Source organism: Colletotrichum scovillei (assembly GCF_011075155.1).
Source record: "Colletotrichum scovillei strain TJNH1 chromosome Unknown Contig00001, whole genome shotgun sequence".
NCBI classification, from domain to species: Eukaryota; Fungi; Ascomycota; class Sordariomycetes; order Glomerellales; family Glomerellaceae; genus Colletotrichum; species Colletotrichum scovillei.
In genome coordinates, this window is record NW_023336259.1 from 2,451,702 (window position 1) to 2,472,668 (window position 20,967).

At 53.3% G+C, this 20,967-nt stretch overlaps 4 protein-coding genes across 4 annotated transcripts; 2 read left to right on the forward strand and 2 right to left on the reverse strand.

Annotated features, from left to right (window-relative positions):
• Nucleotides 1–7,859: 7,859 nt before the first annotated feature.
• Nucleotides 7,860–9,315, reverse strand: HER10_EVM0013044 (uncharacterized protein). The gene has a single exon (XM_035482416.1). It carries the CDS (start codon nt 9,005–9,007, stop codon nt 8,213–8,215), a length of 795 nt encoding a protein of 264 aa, XP_035339067.1. The 5' UTR covers nt 9,008–9,315; the 3' UTR covers nt 7,860–8,212.
• A 600-nt stretch (nt 9,316–9,915) lies between these two features.
• HER10_EVM0003430 (uncharacterized protein) lies at nt 9,916–11,487 on the forward strand. The gene is made up of 2 exons (XM_035473105.1): nt 9,916–10,311; nt 10,391–11,487. The coding sequence occupies exons 1-2, from the start codon at nt 9,938–9,940 to the stop codon at nt 11,361–11,363; spliced, it is 1,347 nt and encodes a 448-aa protein (XP_035338178.1). The 5' UTR covers nt 9,916–9,937; the 3' UTR covers nt 11,364–11,487.
• Nucleotides 11,488–12,563: 1,076 nt separating this feature from the next.
• Nucleotides 12,564–13,770, forward strand: HER10_EVM0009675 (ureidoglycolate hydrolase). The gene has a single exon (XM_035479155.1). The coding sequence runs from the start codon at nt 12,763–12,765 to the stop codon at nt 13,561–13,563; it is 801 nt and encodes a 266-aa protein (XP_035338766.1). The 5' UTR covers nt 12,564–12,762; the 3' UTR covers nt 13,564–13,770.
• Nucleotides 13,771–14,069: 299 nt separating this feature from the next.
• On the reverse strand, nt 14,070–20,967 carry HER10_EVM0011660 (SNF2 super family protein; the record flags this gene model as incomplete). Its single annotated transcript, XM_035481084.1, has 5 exons — nt 14,070–18,635; nt 18,687–19,334; nt 19,497–20,464; nt 20,582–20,703; nt 20,756–20,967. The coding sequence occupies 5 exons, from the start codon at nt 20,965–20,967 to the stop codon at nt 14,286–14,288; spliced, it is 6,300 nt and encodes a 2,099-aa protein (XP_035338942.1). The 3' UTR covers nt 14,070–14,285.

Below are 20,967 nucleotides of genomic sequence, written 5' to 3' on the forward strand. Positions count from 1 at the left end.
ATGTTGCGTCTCACGTCTCGAAGTTGGGAAGAGGGTGTCGGGACATTTGGTGGATTTGGGGAGCAAAGGAGACGTCCATGAGCGTCTCAGGGCCAGTAAAGAGAGGCGACCCCTGTTCGTGGTGTGGGTGGTCAGAGAGAAGCACAGACAGTGGCTGTCGAGAGAACCCCTGGCGGCCTTGTCCGGCCCATGCCAGGTTGGGCCTGGCGGTTGACGAGCATCAAGCAGGGATCTGGGGTGTTTGCATGGTGCATCTCTCTGTGCGCAAAGGATAGAGCTAGGTCCGGATGGAGGGGAGGGGCGGAGAGAGAGGCACACATAGAGACACCTATCCGTGGACGGGAAGGTAAGTAGTAGAGAGAGAGGTTTGATGTGATGGAGAAGTGTCGGAAGGACTACAGTTTTTACCACCTTGGGACCTTGAGTCTGACTGAGACTGAGACGGAGACAATGGTGATGTGATGTGATGTGATGTACTGGATGCTTGGGGACGAGGAGAACACTGGGAGAAGAGACGAGACGGGGAGAGGAGGGGCACAGCTGCAGCAGACACATCATCGAGGGATTTGCGAGGATTTACAGTCCTTGCTCGTTGTTTAGGCTTTAGACGACTGGTCCATGTCGAGGATCAATCGTGACAGTGGGATTGCGCAAGGAGCAGACTTGTTCACCTGCGACAAGAGGGACAGTCATGGACGGGATAGCATGAGAGCAGAGACGGGCAAAGGGTCCAATGTCCGATGGCAGGCCGCGTGCTGCGTGCAAAGGGGTTTGACTACGATGAAGGGTTCAAGAGGTGGTGCTCCTCTTGTCCTTACAAGTTAGACGCAGACCAGATAAATTGTCATAGATGAACAAGATGAGAAAAGGGACCTGGAACGGCGCGGGGTGGATCAGCAAACCACGGCGTTCTTACCCTGCAGAGGCAATCATCCTTTCTGGATTCCCTCTCACCTGCATTCTACAGCTTTTGCCTTGTCCCCATTGGGGAGGAGTAATCAACTCTGACTGCGTAGTATAGTGATTGGGACAAGTACTTCGCAGTATGTAAGGTATGGACTCATGGAGTGACCTGTCTCCAGTGCTACCGCATTCTGAGGGAAGAAAGAACAAGGCAGAACCAAGGCAGGCCGCAGGCGATGCAAGCGATGGGCAGGCCAGCGATGCCACATGGGGAGGATGATGACCGCCTTCCCCAGTGTTGGCTCGTTTCAGGTCCTCTTCCCAGCAATCTACAAGCAACAATGAAGGGCAGGCTGGCAGCGGCGGATGGGACAAAAGGCGCTGTTCTGCCGCACGCGAGCATGCCTCATCCCTCGTCACGTCACTCAAGCTGAGGGTCGGAGAATTGTTCATACCCTTATTTTTGTGTGAGTGCATATACATGGTGCTAAGTTCAGTATGGACGCACACCTCAGGTGAGGCCGCAATCATGGTGATACCTGCCTCGGAGTCCCCTAATTACCTAAGGTGCGGGATGCTACGGGAAACATGGCATCCATAATGTATCCGTGGGCCGTAGCCACACTAGTCGCGCAATAAGCCCACTCATCCATCTATATCCAGTCCATATTTAGAGACTGATGCAACTCAGCATGAATATGCTTTTTCGGAATCCGGCGAGGTATGATTCTAAATATGAATGATGCCGTTCGGGATAAGGTGGGAGCGATGTGGGAGACACGGGACCGATGAGTCGATGACTGTCGAAGCGTTGCGCAAATGTATGTACCCGTAGCATTGGCAGTGACGGAAAAAGAAAGGAGAAAGAAGCATTTGCGGATTCTACCAACTTCCCGCCCGGCTCGAATGGGCGACGAATACGACCTCGACCTAATATGGTTCTGTTCATCTCTGCCAAATTTTACTCAACACGAACGGCATTACCCAAAAGAGTTTGCTGCGTTCTGGCCTTGCAATCGAACCCTCCTTTTCTCTTGATTGCTGTGGTTCCTTCCAACGGTTGGAGAACCTAACGTAACGTGCCTTATTTATCGACTGACCAGTCACATTGAAGAATCATGAATGCAACAGTACCTTACCTACCTTCTTGGTTTTCTCTCGCTCTTTCTATCTCTCTCTGTCGCCTCACGCGGGATAAGGTGAGGAAGGTACACACCTGGGACAGTTCTTTCCCGCTCCAACTCTGCACTTTGCAGGGCAGTGGCCAGTGGTGCACTTGCTCTTTCCAGGTTCGTACCTGCAGCCAGTGAATTGGAGGGCCGGGTACCTTGCAGAACAAGTCGGTGGGGCCTCGTGGCCTCCACTGTCCTCCAGAAGCCTATCGTTGCTAGTGGCTTTGCTTCCCCTGGCTAAACGGGCATTAAGGGCCAGCAACAGGTAATAATGGCCGGGCAATCCCACTCCGCCGTTATTAAGGTCCGGTCCATTCGTCTTAGTCACTGCGGGCAATCTTCACTGGGCCACCTTTCGTCTTCCCTTCCACCGTTCATATCAAGCAGGAGCACGGCAGGAGCAGGAGAGGAGGTGGATCTTTCCCGACGTGGGAGGATTCCATTCTGGACTCCACACCGCTTAATGACCTGCAAAAAAATGACTGCAATTGGCACTGCTGACTGGCACTGGCCGCGACTCCAAGTCTTCACTGCAACTGCAAGATACGACCTGACCGTACTCCGTACCTTAGGTAGGCGTAAAGTACGAACCACATCGGCCCGCAACTCTGTCGGTTATTGTCTGCGCTTTTGGCGGCTTCCAACCACCTGCCTCCGCCTCGTGCTTGGGACTTGGTGCCATCGACAAGCTCACGCTAGGAACTCTCGATCGTCAACGCTACTCCAGAGGTCCAGGGGCCTGATCTCAAGCTCGTCCTCCATCGTCGTCATTTGCCTTGCGCTCATTCATCCATCACGTCCGTCACGCTCTGTTGCCAAAACAGCGGTTCGCTGTCATGACTGTCAGTCAGGCTGTCATCACCCGCCTCTACTCGACCGCCAAGCTGTCACATATCAAACCACGGGCCTTTTGCACCGGCGAAAGCGAGCCATCAAAGCCCACACATTGTCAGCAACGAGCAACCTTAGCGACGTTGCTGTTGCTCGGCATTGGACTATATCAGCCTCTTTTAACCGTCTCAGTCGTCGTGGAGACAGAAAAGTCATCGCTGAACCCTCCACGTTCAGACGCGTGTCATTGGAGCCCCCAAACGTGAAAACTTTGGTTCACGTCATCTCTGCTAATAAGAGGCCCGGTTCAATCAGGCTGCGGTCTTTGACTTGCAAACTTCCAGCACCGGCTGCCCGAACGGACACGGCGCCCACAACTGGGCATTGCGTAGCATGGAATGTGGCCGCATTGTATGGAGAGCTATCGGCATTGAGCAATGCCCCCCGAATACTGTGACAGCGACTCCAATGCCAATGCACCCACGCCCGCCCGTTGAACCAACCGCCAAGCGGCATCCTGTGGAAGAAGTGGGCATTCTTCTCCGCCGCTTCTCGGTCCAGGCTCCAGAAAATGCAGAGCATTTGGACCCGGGGTTGAACGGAGCCAATATTGGTCGTCAGACGGGGTCTCGGGGGAGGGTCTGCAGCAGGTCACCGGCTTTTCCATGCACTCGCGGTTCGCCCTTGTCATGCTACTATGTATTACTATGCTACCGTTTTCTTCAGGGAATCGCCCATCACACCGCACTTTAGCTGCAGCTCCAAGCCGCGTTGGCAGTTGCACCAAGTTTGCACTAACGCTTCGGATTCTCTAACGCGCTGTGCTCACTTCCTGGCGCCCTGCTGCCCTACGCCTGACGGCCGGGCCGTACTACAGAAGGTGACTTTTCCTCTCGGTCCTTGGCGATACAATGGTTCAGCGCCACACAGCTCTTGTGCTCCAGCTGCATGGCTCCAGTTGCCCATGGAGCTCTTTCACGGTTAGGGCAGGCACTGAACGAGACCGAAATCTCTGGTCCACCATCCAACGAACTCACTGGTCTGGACTTTCTGCTCTGACCACCCACCCAGTCTATCCACCCCTGACCTGGTTCCACCTTGTCCCAAGAGAGGCTCCCTGTCTGCTCACTGGCCGATCATCGACCTCAGTGCTATTTCCTCTGGCCAAAGTCCAGATTGTCGAGCATCGACGGCATCAAATCAAGACGCACGGGGCTGGGCAATCGAGAACGTCGCTGGTCACAGTGGAGGTTCATCTCAGTACCTTTGGGGGCCCCTCACCGTCATCTGACAGATCTTCGGCGGCAAATGAGACCTGCCATTATCGAACTCGACGGCTATGAGGTCTGCCCCTCGTGGAGCCTTCTTAGACGCCGTGCGGGAGATGACACTGGCCTTGAAATCGCACTTGGCCACTTGTCAAAGGCCCGCTCTTGAACTGCTCGTCATTTGGATCGTCTCAGATCTGGTCAAGCGGGAGTTATTGCGTCCAATAATTCATATTCGCCCCAATTGCTATCACGCGAGATCAAAACCGCTGGTCTTGGAAGCAGGCCGCATTCTCTAGTGCAAGCAACCTCGTACCAGAGGATGAATATAGCGCCGAACGGCGGTGCTAAATACAGCACCGTCGATTACCGAATCCAAGGCGCGACGCGACACGATCCCAGGACCCTTTCATCAACACGTCTTTCTAGAAATCATGGAGAGCTCGCGTGACACTTTAGCTCGTTTCCGCAGAAACCCCCTATCGAGTGCAGCGCGGGAATATATCGTCGGGAATGCGGTTTTCAGGTGGCCACACCGACTAATGCGGTCAGCGGCGCAGCCGGTCTGCTATCAATCATTGCCAGCCGGTCTGTACCTTGGATAGCTCGCTGATGAGGATCTCCAATCAGTGGCCTATCGCTCAGATATCGTTTCTTCCCCCCTATTCCCCATCAATCGAGAGTCTCCAAGAGCTTAGCCAGACCTTCCCGAAGAAAAAGCAGGCCAACAGCAAGACGTCCGTAAAGAGAAACTCACGCATTGAGTCCGTGGCTTGGCGTACTTATCAACGCCCCCAAACGAGATGTCGAGATGAAATCGAGTCAGGCGGCTCAAGGTCTAACTAATCCTCGCTCTGGGCGCTAACCCCTCGACTCGAGACGTCGGAACATGGACACAACCTGATGCCGTCTCGCCTCTCCGTTCAGTCCAGAGTTACACGTTTCTGTTGAGCGGTAAGCTGGCATGCCCCTGTCTGTTTCTAAAACGTGCGGGACACATTTCAGATCTTCGAACTTGCGACCGTGACAGGCTGATCCTCTTTGTAGTCGCTGCGTTGCAGACCGCTCATACGCTGCACCTTACGCGCAGATCCAATCGGGCCCGAGTCGTTCCTGGGGCGAGACCGTCATCGATGTTTCGCGGGACGCAAAAAGAATTATCAAGAGCCCTTGGGGGAATTGACAAAAGGTAACGTCGACGTTGGCCTGATTCGAACAGACGCTCCCGAAGGAACAAGATTTCTAGTCTTGCGCATTAGACCACTCTGCCACAACGCCGGGTCATTGGATGTTTTCCCATTCCGAGATCCGCTCTAAGAAGGCCAGCTCTCCAGGCTCTCTCCATTGGTCGCGACCCCGCCGATTGCTCATCGCTGCGGGGCATCCAGACGTACCTCCAGTCGACATGCTTCATCCGATTGACGATCAGGTGGTGTTTGAGGATGCGCTTGATCTTTGACTTTTGCTGATTTGTGTTGATGTAAGCAATTTTATTTTCCGACCTGCTGTAGGTTGTTTCCATCGCCCTATGGTAGAAGGAGTTTAAATTGACGATGTGATGGCTGGCTCTCTACCAAAGAGCGGGGTCAAGAGTTTAGGGTTGTTGGTGTGTACTCGGACTCTGCTTTAGTTCCGCTCCCCTACTGCCCACGTCCAAGTTGGATGCTTTATGCATTTGTTAGACTTTTGTTTTTTTGGTGATCTGTTTTGAAAATTCCGAGAGGGAAGGTTTCTGGATTGATTGAATCATACTGATTAGCTTCCGGTAGCTTGCTGAACTTTGGGTGATGTTCATCGCAGTTGAGCCAGTCGTTGTTGGGGACTGGCGATGAAGTGTTCGAGGACGAGGTCGAGGCGGTTCCTTTGATTTGTTTCCGAAACTTTGCGCTCTTTTCTCTGTTTATCTGGATGAAATAGGTTGGGGAATCTTGCAGTAGTGAACTCGCTCGTCATGGCTTGTGGGCAAAACACTGGCGTTGGCATCCAGGTCGGCCATCTTTCTCTACTCATTTGTCACAAGAAGAAACAAGCTCTACGCGAATCAGTTCCTCCTTAGTCGTGTATTCAACTATTGAGGTGGAGTCAAAGGGCACACGTCGGTGTAAATGATTTCACTACATCGATTTGTGCATGGTCATTTTTCGTGTTTTATTTTTTATTTTGTTTTATTTTTATTTTTACCTACATTCAGTAAGGTGTTGCGAAAGCTCTGCATGTCTTTTCCCGTTTTAAATATGATGGAAATCGCTTGGCTGTGTATCTGCTCACTCCGAACTTGAGATCCTTAGAGTGAGACAACCTCATCCATAGATTTCGGCTCGCGAAAGAGCATGACTAGAGTTCAGGACTCAGGAAGTTGACAATGCCAATGAGGTCGGCTCTTAGTCGTCGATGAAGACTCCCCGTTTCTTTCTTTGCTCCTGTCGAGGAGACGCGCCTACTTGCCATGGCACATTAACTTCAGTCTACCAAGGAAGTTGAAAGTGACCTCTCTGGTTGTATCAGCCTCTTTCAAGTATTCCGTGGCTCTTTACTGGTTGATTCTCCTCACGTGTACGTAATGCGGGTATAAAAGGGAGCCGAGTTGTGGCCAAGGCCATAGTCCTAGAAGCCTAACGACGTGATTTGGGGCTAATACTAGTACAGCCATTTTTGACTCAAGCCAGCCTGTTGCGATACCCGGGGCAGATGTACAAGTAGTCCTCATTCCCTGAGTCCTAGCGACGTGCCGTAGGTTTTCTGCAGCGCGTACTCGGAGCGTGGCGTGGGTTGATGTCGTCACTGAGCTCAGGACCTTGGACAAGGCCCTCGAGGGTTGCCCGTGATCCATCAGTGGATAACCAGAAATGTAGAGATCTTGTCTTTCAGCCACGGCTATCCGTCTCGGGCTGGCGCTTATACGTGGTGATATATGGAGCTAATGGGCAAGATTGATCTTGGACAAGGTGCGCTATGCCGTGGTCTATGAGGTAATTCGAAATTACCTCCGTGGACCCTTTTACCGGGTTTTCTGGGCGGACGAGACTTCCGGTCTGCCCCATCTTGACAAGAATCACACTGCTCAGAATGAACGGCTGTTTTTCTTTACCTTGGGATCAGCGGCTTCGAAATAAACTGTCTGCAATCTCATTAGGACTCTCAGTGTCATGAGAAAGGCAACCTGACTTGTGTGACCCCCTTTTACAAGGCCTTCAGGAGGGTTTCTGCTTGGAAAAGGGGTCCAAATGTCTCTTGGCGCTTGATCATGGTCTTTCCAGCGTCTAATAACAAGTCTAACGACCATCGACGTCTCCATATATTCTGCCTCTCCTTTGCTTTGACGAAGAAGATTTGTTTTCCCTCTAGAAGTCACCGAGACCCGATGGAGATGGCGCGTAAAAGACATGATTTCATTTTCGTAGCGTCATCAGAGGTCTGAATGTTCGATGGGTAGGGATCTATCAAGGTGGGATTTATTTATCGTCGAGTACGAGGAGAAGTCTCTATATCTGTCGAGAAAACTTCTCCATGTTCGACGATAGTGTTGGGCCAGGAGCTGCTCAGGGTCACACAAAAGACTATTCACCGTGAGGTGAAGTTGCGAAGTATGATCTGGGCAGACTCGACGATGGCTTCTGGCTAGGGTCATGATGAATTAGCTTAGGTGTCTTGCAGCACCGGCAAACCGCGACGTCGTCTCCATATGCTCCGTTTGAATGGCCAGACGGGCTCGCGTTTAATTACTGAACGGTGTAGTAGATTCAAGAACTATGTGACTACTGGAAGGCTTCTAGCAACATGCTTGCTTGCCTAAATTTATCATTTGAAAGTTGGAATTACTCGCACTGAGAGATGAACACCCTGACGTCCTTGTTCCTACAACACGTTATGGCTTGGTAGACATACAGGTTCAAACATCCAGAGCTTATCGTCATTGACCTTAATGCACCTCTACATCTTCCCTCTCCTTCTCCCGAATATCCTCAAATTTTCAGACGTGAGAGACAAAAAGGTGCAGCAGCAAAGACGTTCGTGTCCTTGGTGGTCACAATCGAGCGTCTAATTCCCAACCCTTCGGGCATCATCCACATGCGGCTCATAAGTCGGCTCGTTCTTCGGCGCCGCATTCGGGTTCTCTCTTTCATTTCCGTGCCACGGCTCATAGTTGTTCGCAATGGCCATTTCCTTGCTCTGCTCGGTCCACTCATGGTGAGTCGGGTACCGCGCCGGCTGTGCATTCTTCTGTATCAACTCTTCGAGAGTCGGGTACCGCTCCGGCTTTGCATCCTTCTGCTCCGGCTTTTCGTCCTTCTGCTCCGGCTTTTCGTCCTTCTTCTCCGGCTTTTCGTCCTTCTGCTCCGGCTGCTTCGGCATCGGCTCGATGTTCACCTCCGGCTCGGGCTTGGGCTCGAGCTTCTTCTCCGGCAGCTTGAACGGCTTCTTCTTGGGCATCTTGAAGGGATCCCTGTCCGGCCACGCCCTGAACGGGTTTCTGTCCTTGAAGGTGTTTGGGTCGTTGGGCGGGATCCTCCATTTGGGATTCTTGAACGGGTTATCCGGTCTGGGCCGAGGCTGCAGCTTGTCGAGCTTCGGTCTCCATTGCTGAGGCTCGTCCTTGGTAGACGGCCGGGGCCTCTTGCTCCACGGTCTTTCGTAGCCTGGCCACCCGGTCGCAGGCTTCGGAACTGCTCCGGTCGCCATAGACGACGCATCGCTGTCGATGTCTAAGCCATCGAGGTCTTGGGCGAGGGGCTCTGGTTTGGCGGCGTCGAGGTCGGTTCGGGGAGGGGTTATTGGGGTGGCGATGACTGAGATGGTGGCATAGATGCCGGCGAGGAGGAGGGAGGTACGCATTTTGCGTGGGTTGGATGTGTTGAGGGAAGTGGTTTCGGTTGGTATGGCAATGATATGGTGACTTGTGAAGGAAAACTTTTGAGAGTTTTCCCTGATTGACGGAGCGATGCAGAGTTGTGCTCGCGCCGGGAGATGGTATACTGAATTAACCTCGTTCGGTAGGAGATCACTTGAAGTGTGGCTTTATATAAGTTCAAGGCACGCAACCTTGCGAGCCTGTAAATCTTCTCAAAGGTGTATCAAAGGGTCATGATGTCGTTATACACCTGGCACTGACGTGAATATGTGGAATAGCCCCAAGAATGAGGTGGGAGCTACTATATCTTATGAATACCCGGGTGTCATCATCTCTTCCAACTACCTACTGAAGTACCTTTGGAAGTTTTGCTCTCTTCCTCGCAGATAGTTCTAGACGTGGCGTTCATTGACAGCTTTGTTGGGACCTTTTCCTCAAGATTTTCCCAACGTCGATCTTCCCTACGGCCCCTCGTGGTAAGACGAGAAGTTGATAATAATGGTGTGACGTTATCCTTCATCTCTTCGACAGAGCCTTCGTAATTTGGAGCAAACTATGAACGTCACTTCCTCACTTGGTGATCGTCAATAGTATCTCGCCATCGAAAGAGTGATTGGGCAATCCCTTGGTACTAATGCTCTTTTCTACCTATCCAATTCAATGAAGTAGAAAGTCTGAATTCTACTTTTCTCGCTGACCTTGGTGGACTGGCGATGCCTTTCTCACTTGGCGTCGGGAAAACAGTGAGACAACTTCCTGATCGAGTCTGGCGAAGAAAAAGGAAAGCGCTGTTACGGCGGAATCCTTCCTCCACGCCACCCAACCTTGATGATAAGCACTAGGAGCCCGGGTACCCGCCTCGACCAACTAACGAGTGGCACACTCGGGAGACGTCAAAAAGGGCCGTCTAGGTCATGCAAACCGGCGAAGTTCATTCGAAGCACATCATCGATAACTTTGTACTTAGAAACCGTCCCTTGATCTTGTGGAGTGAACTCTATACAAAAACTTATGAGCGAACCACTTTAGATCATTTGATGCAAGCTCACGCACCAATGGAAATGGCATCGCAGAACGCCCATCAACCGGTTCAATCGGGGCCATCGCGTACGGATCCGGACCCGGAAGAGTACCTCAACGATCCAAGATTCCACCAGTCCTTCACCTTACCCCCCGGCAACGACCGCCCGGATCCATTCAAAGTCACGTATTGCGACTACGGATATCGCAACCTGGACAACCCAGAGCGCGAGCATGTCCTGCTCCTCTGCGGCCCCCTCCTGGGAAGGTAAGCCAATCATCTCACTCACAAACACCCCTCGCGCATCACGGCACACCTCATCGCTCAAGGTCTGACAAACAAACAGCCGCTACCTTCACATCGCCAAAGACGCCCTGGCAAAGAAACACAAGGTCCGCATAATCCACCCAGACAGACCAGGCTTCGGCGGCACAACCCTCGTCGACGCGCCCGACCGCGTCCGCCTCTGGCTCGAAATCGTGCCCGCCCTCCTCGCGCACCTCTCCGTCCGCCACGTCTCGCTGGCCGCCCACAGCGGCGGCACAATCTACGCCCTCAACACGGTCCTCCACCTGCGTCACCTGCTCTCCCCCGAGCGCCCCTACGTGGCCCTCGCCGCGCCGTGGGTCCACCAGTCCCGCTCGGGTGCCACGCTCATGACGCTCGCGGGCGGGCTGCCGGAGACGGTGCTGGGCGGCTTCCACACGCTCGCCGGGTTCTCGCTGAAGCATGTTGCGCCTCTGGCGGGCGCGGTGAGTGGGGTTTTCCCTAGTATGCAGGCCGTGAGCGGGCTGCTGCCTGCGTCGATGCGGATGGGCTCTGCTGCCGATCCTACGCCTCCTCCTGCGGTGGAAATGAACCCTATGGCAGAGTTTGAAGAGAAGATTTGGCCGCAGCTCATTCAAAAGGTGTATTCTGAGGATACGAGAGGGCTCAGCCAGGATGCCATTTTGCTGCTGAAGAGGGCGGGGCACTCGGATTACTGGGGCTCATGGAAGGACTATGACGAGCTCGTCACCCTGCTGGCGGAGGCTGAACACAATCTTGATGCTGGCGTCAAGGGCGCTGCAAAGCTCAAGGTTGATGTGTTTTGGGCGGAGGAGGACCAGATGATTGGTGTTGATAAGGGTCCCAAGTGGTTTGAGGATTGCTGGAGGGCTGAGCAGCGCCGTGACGTGATTGAGTTTTCTAGCTGCGTTGTTCCCGGGACTGATCATGATGGTATCATCGAACTGAAGTTTGATGTGTTTGAGAGGATATTCCGTCAAGTTGGCGAAAGTAGCGAGGAAGGGGATTCGGGCTTGCCATCTGCGGCATAGCAGGAGACGGAATGTACAATTAGAGGTGCTAGCAGAATAATCTGTAACTTCACCACGAGGAGCACCTCCATAGTCGACATGTTTGCCGGAACGCTGGTATACATGGCAGACCTCGCAATTCAGACTTTTGAACCCTTGCCCATTGTATAACCGAAATATAAAAAAAAAGGCTCTCGAGCCGAGGCTTCCCCAAAACCTAGTACTCGTGAACTCTGTCCCCACACATGCCTGGATTTGGAAGAGACATCAGACGACGTAGAGTTTGTGACAGACAGCCGAGAAGCCTTGGAAGTAGTCCAGAACTGTCCCTCCAAGTTCTCAGGGTGCCGTGAGGTAGCCGAGCCGTTTTCAACCTCGGCAGGACCATGAAAGGTGGCTCTGCAGTGTTCCTAGTATAGCCTTTTGCAGTTACTTAAGCAATATCGCGCTCAGAAGGATTGCCGACATCCAGGGTCAGCCTTCAGAGCAGTCCTTTCCAGCTTCCTTTGCTGTAGTCAATCAATATGAATCTAAATAATGTTTACAGAGCCTCAAATTTCTCTCTCTTGACAATCGGCAAGGTGGACAGAAAATTTATGATCGAAGACTTATTTGCTGGCCCCACGCGTTGAGAACACGGCCGCAGTCTGGACAGATTTACCGAGCTAGGCCATGAGTCAAAGATTCGGCATCTCGTGATAACGCGCTAGAGAGAGTACACCGCATGGTTGAGCATTGAGCCAAGATAAAGCCCTGGAATATGTTGGGGTAAATCTTGTCGATGATCTACGTTCAACTTGTTGTGTCTCACAGATCCCGTATATTGAATGAGTGAGAGTCCATGATAACAACAGCCTTTATGCAATTCAGCCCAAAATCTCCGATCATGGAAAGATCAAGCATGAGTACTGCAAGGTCCGGAAAACCGCGTCTCATAGGCCATCCACATACAGTTACACCAGAGCGTTGAGAGACGTTGCAGTTGGGGAGTCCGAGACAGTGCGTTCCCCGGGGTGCCGTCCAACGGGAGTGGAGCTGGAGAATGCTAAGCTTCGATGACAATTGTTAATGACCCCGCGGAGTCATCGCCGGCGGCCCTATCAGACTCCATCAGGCCCCATGCGCCGAGGCTCGGTGGAGGGTACGGGCCATGCCTAAAGCGGAAGCTTCCCCCAAGCTCCCCTCTCACCTCGACCCCGAACCACCAAGCTCATGAAAGTCATCGAGCTTACTCCGACCTCAACTCACTCACTTCAACTCAATCCGTCCCGCCCTTCCTTCATACGCCACTTACCAAGCCATACTATACCTACCCTAATTCACCCGCCATTTCAGACAGTTCAAAGCAAGCAATCAAACCAAGAAACGAACCCAACCTCACACCGTGTGTGACATCAAACACACTCCCAGAACCACCACAATGCCGCCAACTACACTCACAACGCCCCTCACCCTCCAAATCCCCGCGGAACCCCTCACCCGCGCCGCCTTCGCCCCCTTCGGCGACGTGATCGAGAACCCTCACCCGGAAGTCCGCCCCGCCGCCTCCCTCTCCGCCACCGTATCCGCCTCCTTCAGCGCCGTCTCCGCAAACCAAGGCACAGCCATAAAGTACCAAAACGTCTCCTCCCCTCTGGACCTCTACCCGCAAGCGCCCTCCCGCGCCGGCCGCCCCATCGTGAGCATCTTCTCCTGCGCCGCGCGGCAGCTCGAGCCCGCCGCGCCCCTGGCGCAACCGCCCATCTCGACGCTGCTGCCGTACACCTACGCCGGCCCCAGCAGGGGCGGCCGCTTCAGAGTGAGCGTGCTGGAACGACACCCCTTCACGACGCAGACGTTCGTCCCCTTTTCCGCTTCTTCGTCGGTAAGCGGCGCGGCGTACCTCGTCATCGTGGCACCTACCCTCCAGACCCCCAGCGCGCAGACGAATTCCCTCCCGGCGCCGGCCACCGGCGGCAAAGGCCGGGGTCTACCGGACATCAAGGGCCTCAAGGCCTTCGTGGCGTCCCCGGGCCAGGCCGTGACCTACGGTGCGGGAACGTGGCACGCGCCCATGGTTGCGTTGGGACCGCAGGGTACGGCGATCGACTTTGTCGTGACGCAGTTTGCGAGCGGCGTGGGCGTGGAGGATTGTCAGGAGGTGGAGTTCGCGGGCGCGGGTGAGGAGGCGGGTATCGTGGTGCAGGTTCCTGAGAGGATGCCTGTTGTTGCGAAGTTGTGAGCGGAGCGGATGACTGAGATATGCTTTTTGCCGCAGGAGGGCGGTAAGTCAATGGCGATAGGGAACACTTGATGATGGCGCTTGTGTGTACGATGTCTGTTCAGCAAGGGAAAGGAATATAGCCCGAGTCTGCCTGGGCATGTTGAAAGAGTGCAAGGTGGCGCCTCTGTGACTGGGCAAAGGAGCGGTTAACCAAGCTAAAAAAATGCCATCAAATTGGTCACGATCTCACGTAGAGGCGAAAGGTCACGAGGGTATGAAACTTCACACAGTTGCCAAGCCATGCCGGGCAACTATTGCTTCTTGGCTCTCTCGATCACGCCCTAGATAGGCGATTGAGAATTACGTGGAACGTCGTTTTGGTGATCAAATGATCTTTAGATATTTTCTGTGCTACCTTGTCAAACTCGAGCCCTGCAAACAAACCAGATCCGTTCCACTCGTTCGATATCCGCCTCCCACCTTCGGCCGGTCCAAACGTGATGTACTCAAACAGCATTAAGAATCCCCTCCTGAAAACAATTTGCCAAACTTCCCTCTCCAGACCTCCCATACCAAACCTCTCATACCAAACCTCCCATTCCAAACCTCTCATTCCAAATCTCCCTCTCCCAAACCTCCCGAACTGAGCAAACTCGAGAGTCATCGCTCTTGCCGAGACTTTGGTAACGTGAATGAGACATCTTCATCAGACTCTTGCAGTCGATGCCCTGGGTTGCCATTCACTTCTCGTACTCCTCGAATTCCACGGAGCGCAGAAGCTTGTCAGCCGATGCGGTCTCCAAGTATGGACGGAAATACAGAGGGAATCTCGGGTCCTTCTCTCCGTCCTCAGTGACCGGGATAATAATGCGTCCTTCCTCACCGAAGTGGCGGATGCGGTTGCCATGACGCTTGTTGAAGATATCAAATTCAAGCGTGGCCGGAGTGATGAAGTGGTAGACAAAGACGGGACGCTGCTGTCCATATCGAATGATGCGTCCCTTGGCCTGTTTCATGTACATGTCGTAGCTGTCCGAGTCTGTATACAGAACTCCAGCAAACATGAGATGGTTCGCCTCGGTCAAATTTGTGCCAGCGGACTCCGAAGACATAAGACTCTGGATCAGAACGGCCTTTCCATGGTGCGCCTTGAATGCCTCAATCTGATTCGAGTCCTCGTCGCCTCCGTCGGTCATGTAAACGCTAAAGCCGTTGTTGCTGCGAATGAGGTGGTCGTAGACCTCTTTCTTGATGCCCGCGTACGCAGCAAAGATCAGGACCTTCTCGTCATCAAGGACGTTGTTGAACATGAGGTTCTCCATGTCGGATACCTTGGCACTAGGAACGGCCGAAAGATCGTGCTGCAGATTGGCGGGCGTGGCAAATATCTCGCTAGGGATAAATGATCCACGACTGAATGCCTTGCAGCTTTGCATGGGGCACATTTGACCACCAGCCTCAGTGAAAGCACCAAAGCAGTCCTTGCAAAGCGAGTGACCGCATGCAATAGAATGGAACATGTCAGAATCAGCAGTAACGCCATCACAGACGTTGCAGGTGGTGGACAGCGGGCTTTGGCTTCCATGAAGAACATGGTTCAACTTCATCAGAAACATGCAGCGCCGCCATGCCTCCGTCGTGATCTTGATGCCAGCCTGGACGCTTTGCACAACCAATATGAGACTGTTCAAGGTCTCGTCAATGGCCTGTCCACGGGGTTTAATCGTCTTGCCCTTCTGTGGTCGGTGAGCTGGAATCTGAATGCCGAATTCATAGTCGTCTTTGGTGGCTTTTCCATCGAAATGCTTTAGAAGTTGAGCCGCCATGTCGCCAGTGTTCTTCAGTCCAATAGTCAAAGCCATTTCCTCGCATTTATCCTGGCTGTCCTGCTCTTGTCGAATGAGGTCGATGAGAGCCTCTCGGTCGTCGCTCTGGTCACCACCAGAGCCAACCCACCGGTTCTGCAAGCTGTCCAACTCACCATCGGACAGATCGTGATCCGAGTCGAGAAGCCACCAATTGGCAGAATTGTATGTTCCAGGGCCACCCATCCACTCGGACCAAACGTTGCAGTCCCAATAGTTCTCTCGAGTAGGAATGTAATCTGGGCGGATCGAGCTTCGGTGGACGATCGCTTCATGGAGATAGTTGATGAACGCACTATCATCAGAGTCGCCGTTGGTGTTCCTCATGAAATCGAAAATTTCCTCCATATGACCAAAGTAAGCATCTTTCTTAGCTTTCCCACTGCCTGTACCAGCGTCGTTGCAGACCATATTCGCCAGGTACATCATTTTGTCGAAGAGAGATACCAGAATCCGGGTGCAACGGGCAAGGTGATCACCAGCTGCAGCAGACGCTTTGTTGCTGAGATGCTCCAGAGTCAGCTTCGCGTTGGGTCCTGTCCACCCCATGCCCTCGAATCCCTTTCGGCCGGAAGAAACGGACAACGAAGACAAGAGAACTAACGCGTCGACTGCATCCGACCAGATAGATTTTCCGGCAGCCTTGACCTTTGAACCGGCACTCTGAGTCATTTCTTCGTTCAAGATGGTGCGAAGGAAAGTATCAAGACCACAGGACATGCCATCGACGTCCCACTTGGCATCATGAAGAACCTGTTGTACAAGATTGTATAGCAAGGCTTCTTGAGTGTTCATGGGAGTGAAGCAGGCGGCCTCGATTAATTTCACTCCTGGAACCTCCATCTTGTTCTTCCGCAAGTAGTGAAGAAGGAATCGCTGTCCCTGATCATGGCGATCGGCCGCGAGCTGGGCGGACAAGGGCTCTGTGTAGCTGCGGAATGTTTCGGCGTCAGTCAGTTCGGATACCTTGGGCCCAGTCGTGACATTGGGGAAGAATCCCGGCATTGATGGTGTCGGTCGCGCAACATGAACATTGAGCAACGCTCCAGTCTCGCAGATCTGACCGAGGTTGATGGTAGGCGGTGTACCTGAGAGGATCCATTTCGAGGACGCGACAGCGTTTTGGAAGAAGGTTGCAACGGATGTGTTCTCATACGAGAACTCATCAAAGACCACGCGGCAGTAAGTGTACATTTCAAGTACCTCGCCATTCTGGAATGCCTCTTTCACATCGATGGTGACGGCCGTCTTGGGCTTTGCTGCCTTGCCCTTCTTCTTTTTGGGTGTCGCCTTGGCGGTTTGCTGCGTCTTCCGATCGCTAGCTCCCACTATGTCGGCCGCGGCTTTCCGGACCCAATCATTGCTGATGGTGCGGCGGCCTTGGATTCTCGCCTCGACATGCGCATTGTTCGGGTTGTCAGGGTTGCTGTGGTCATAGGCGGCATGCTTGATGGTTTCAACCACTTCGTAATGCCAGTCCTGGGAGTCTCGGTTCGACTTCTTCTGACGGATTGATGGCATTTGGGCGATTGCAGCGAGCTTGTCAATGTTTTTCTCGGAAGACATCAGGGTGCTGCTGACAATGATGATGTCTGCTGCTTCCATGCTCTCCCGTGAGATATCAGTCGTTTTGGTGAGCACCAGAACTCTGAGCTGACGAACAAATCTCTTAGCTTCTTTGGCCCATTGCGACACGATATGGGGTGGCACGATGACCAAAGTGGCCTTGATGTGAATGAACGCCGTGGTTCCCAACCACTTGGAACGCTCTAGAATAGAAAACTCTGCATGCCCATCAGTCGTTGTATGATCAACAAGACCAAGTAGAACTATAGTCTTGCCGTAGCCGATGTCGTGTGCAAGGACACCTCCTCGGGCATAATTCTCAAGCTCGGCAACAGCACTCAAGCGCACGTTCACAGATGGAAGAACACGCTCCTCAAATTCCCTTTCAGTAAACGGTTCGTCTTGTTCGCGGTGCAGCATCCACTGACAAGCCTCGACTTGGTCTTGTCGAAGAATCATTCCATTCTGCAGAAACCGGGGCGGCTGGAAGACGCCCTGAGGAGGAAATGAATCTGCCTGAACGGCGACCATGCTATCCTTGAAGGGGGGCAATCCCTTCAGGCTAGGCTCGTGATAGCTCGTTTCCACACGGAAACTGCCATTTCCGCGAGGTGAGCGGACCATGGGCGACATGATGTCCTTGCCTACCGGGAAGTAACCATGCGCCCGGTGCGCGAGCGACGCTGGGTTGAGCAGAATTCTCATGCTCAGCACATTGTATTCATTAGCTTCACTCGGCTCCAGTCGGGCCTGGATCTCGAGAGGAGCTGGTCGTCGCAACATAGCCTGCTCCGCTTGAGTCGCCACTGCCTCGTTCTCGATTCGTACAACGCTGCCATCCGCATCCCAGTGATGAAGAGCCTTTGGAGCGGTCGGCGAGCATTTGTAGCACGCATCACCAGAATCCAGCACGATGTCGCTAACTGTAAGAAGTCCAGCGCATACTGAGGCCGGCAATTTGTTGATGGCAGAAGACGCCAGTGCCAATGCATCCTTGATCTCATGCTGAGCAATCGTGAACCAGATATCGGGCGAAGCTGCCATGCTGTTTGTGCCAGAAGGGGGAGTCAACTGGCTGAGGAGCGACTTGACTGGAAAGTGCATATCGGTCTTGTCCATTTTGATCATGATGGACGGGATCGAAGATTGACAGTCGATGTTCATGATAGCCTGCTCCTGCAAATCTTTGAGACCAACATGGAGGGCTGGATCACGCTCGTGGATGGTGATATCCAGGGCGGACGGCAGGGACGTGTACACGCCAGGCAACACGGCCGACACTATAGAGCCCGGAGGCTGTCCTTCTTGGTGCTTGAACCCTTTGGGGAAAACGCAGATGATATCTCGCACTTGATCCGGCTCAAGCTTTCTAGGGTTCTTCGTCAAGAGCCATCGGTCGGTTTCGGCAGCTCCGTTGCAATTCGTCTGGAGCATCATGTAGACGGGGCTGAGAGGATCGTGCTTGGTGAAGAGGAGCCCCAATGGGGTTGCGCACTTATCTGTAAAGTGGTAGTCCCCGTTGATGACATTCGTGATTTCGTTCACTAAATAGGGTGCAAGGCCGTTGACTTCAATAAACTTCTGGGTGAAACCGGTCATCCTTCCATCGTTGGCGCGTTCTTGAACCAGATCCACGTTGATTTTGCCTTGGACAAACAGCTTCTAGTTGTCTGCCGTAGGAGTGAAATCCGCGTTATGATCGGTGAGTACTGCTTTCAAGAGAGGCTGGCGAAGGTCGTAATCTAGAGCAGCCAATTGAACTGCCACTTCGCTGGCTGAGGTATCGTTCCGAATCGATGGGCGCCCGAATTCGATATAGACGGGTCTCAGATGCATGCTCCACGTAATGTCCTTTCCGGTGATGACAACGACGATGGTTGACTTTTCGGATTCGTAAGTCACAGTCAGGTCGTCTCTGAACTTGAGGTCCGTCTGGTAGTAATGAACTCCGCCTGCGCACGTCTGGATTGCGCGATGTAAAGCCTCGAGGTGATCGCTGAAGATCTGCTTGTCGAGTTCGTGGAGAATATCGATACTGTGAGCGGTATCGGTACCTGCCCAATCGATGTAGAGATGAGCTGGCAAAGCAGCAATCGCAAGCTCTTGAGCCAAACTTCTGCCGATTGACACCTTGTCGTCGATGGGGTGAGCCCTATCAAAGTTGTGGTCCGGATTTCCAGCACAGCTTTGGCAGCGCGTCTCATTGCAGTCCTTGCATCGCAGATAAACACCGGTATGTTGATGCTTGCGGAAGGCGTCGCAGCGACATTTCCGGCATCCATTGAGGCAGAGAGTGCAGAAAAACTCGACTGATCTATTGCCGTCCCAGCCGGAGGAGACAATCTCCTGCCAAGCCATCTTGTTGGGAGTGGTTTGCGAGGCCGAAATTGATCGATCGATTTCTTTTCCTTTTCTGCTGGAAGATGTGTGGGTTTTGCGTCCAAGAGAGGAGGTGTCGAGGGTAAGGAAAGAATCCAACAAATTGGAAGGTCCGGCCTCGTCAGTCGAGTTGTCATGAACGATGCTGCTAGGCAGCAGCGAGGTGGCTTGGGCGAGGCCCTGCAAGTGCCTGTTGCTTGCCTTCCTCTTGAACCTGGACTCGGCAATGAGGGCACAGAGGATAGCTGCACCGGCCACGGTGGTCGTCATGGCGTTTCCGGCAAGGTCCTTGAGCTGGTTTTCCCCCTCGACCGAAAGCGAGATGCGGTCAACGGGAATGCCCTGCACAGCGAGACACTCGAGTCCGAGGAGAGGACGACCGTCGTACGAGATGAAGAGATCAGCTGAGGGAAGAACACACGGAATTACACCCAGCCTTCCACTCTGTCGATCCACGTTCTGTCCGACGTCAAGAATGAACATCTTGTGGGTGAAGTCATACCCCTTCTTCTGTGCTCTCAGGTACTCGATGTCGAGTAGATCCTGCATTCGCCAAGTATAGACTGAGATGACGCCCTGCCAGGTGTCCTCGCGGGGCTGAACGTTGCCTCTGTCATCCATCCGAGTATATGGATTCGACGTGCCGAGCTCTTCCTTTCGACGTGCCGACCTATGATCGGCAGCACAATGAACAGCCTCGACGTCCCTCTTCGGCCTCGAGAGCAGCGTTCTTTCCAACTGGAATCGAGTCTGAAGCACGCGCGGATCAGACGGGGGAAGCAAGAACTTCTTGAGGTCAGGCGGATTCTTGAACCACTGCGTAACGTCCATGAGTTTGACCCATGTGTTGACGATCTGCTCGGCCTTGTTCCCATAGTAGCGAGCATCCACTCCGAGTAGATATTTCCTCTGCCTCGTTTGAGGGACTAAGAAGTTCTTGGAGTCGACCTGGACATACGCCGCCTCGTATCCGATGCTTGGCAGCCAGAACTTCTTGAATTGGTCCCACGGAGCTCTTGTAACGTTCTCCAAGATGACGATTTTGGGCCGATGTGCGTGGGCATACATGAGAATGGACAGGAAAGTTTTGGTTGACTCTCCCTTCTCATCTTTGATGCTCTCGAAGATTTGTTGAAGGCCATCGACAACTTGACTGGCCATCGGGTCGTCCTGTTGAATGGCTGAGACGCCCCTGCCCTTGAATCGCTCGAAAAGCTTGTTGAGACCAGACTTCTTCTTCTTGTCGTTCTTCGCGTAGTTCAGGCTCGAAAAGTCGACGCAAGAGCTTCCAGCAATGAGAATGTCGATTCCCAGAGGGATATCGGCCATGGCTCCGGAAGCCGTCATACTACACTACTGTCAGTACATGGAAGAACGCTGGTGAGGGCTGAAGAACTTACGCCTGAGTAGCTCCGGGCATGCCAACGTCGACGACATTGCGAAAGATCGGGCCTGAAGGAGCTGCATTGCGACGAATGAAGGCTTGCTTGAACGGTTCGATCTCAACGCTGAAGACATGATTGTACTGAAGGAGTCCCGGATAGCCGCAGGCGGTGGCCGCTTCAACGAACTCGCGTAGAGCCAGGATGGGACCATCCGTGTCGGAGCACAT

Excerpts from the sequence above, each read along its gene's own strand:
- HER10_EVM0013044 (XM_035482416.1), bottom strand. The coding sequence starts at position 9,007 with ATGCGTACCTCCCTCCTCCTCGCCGGCATCTATGCCACCATCTCAGTC.
- HER10_EVM0009675 (XM_035479155.1), top strand. The coding sequence starts at position 12,763 with ATGCCGCCAACTACACTCACAACGCCCCTCACCCTCCAAATCCCCGCG.
- HER10_EVM0003430 (XM_035473105.1), top strand. The coding sequence starts at position 9,938 with ATGCAAACCGGCGAAGTTCATTCGAAGCACATCATCGATAACTTTGTA. Across the intron at positions 10,312-10,390 it reads TGCGGCCCCCTCCTGGGAAG|CCGCTACCTTCACATCGCCA; the intron begins GTAAGCCAATCA and ends ACAAACAAACAG.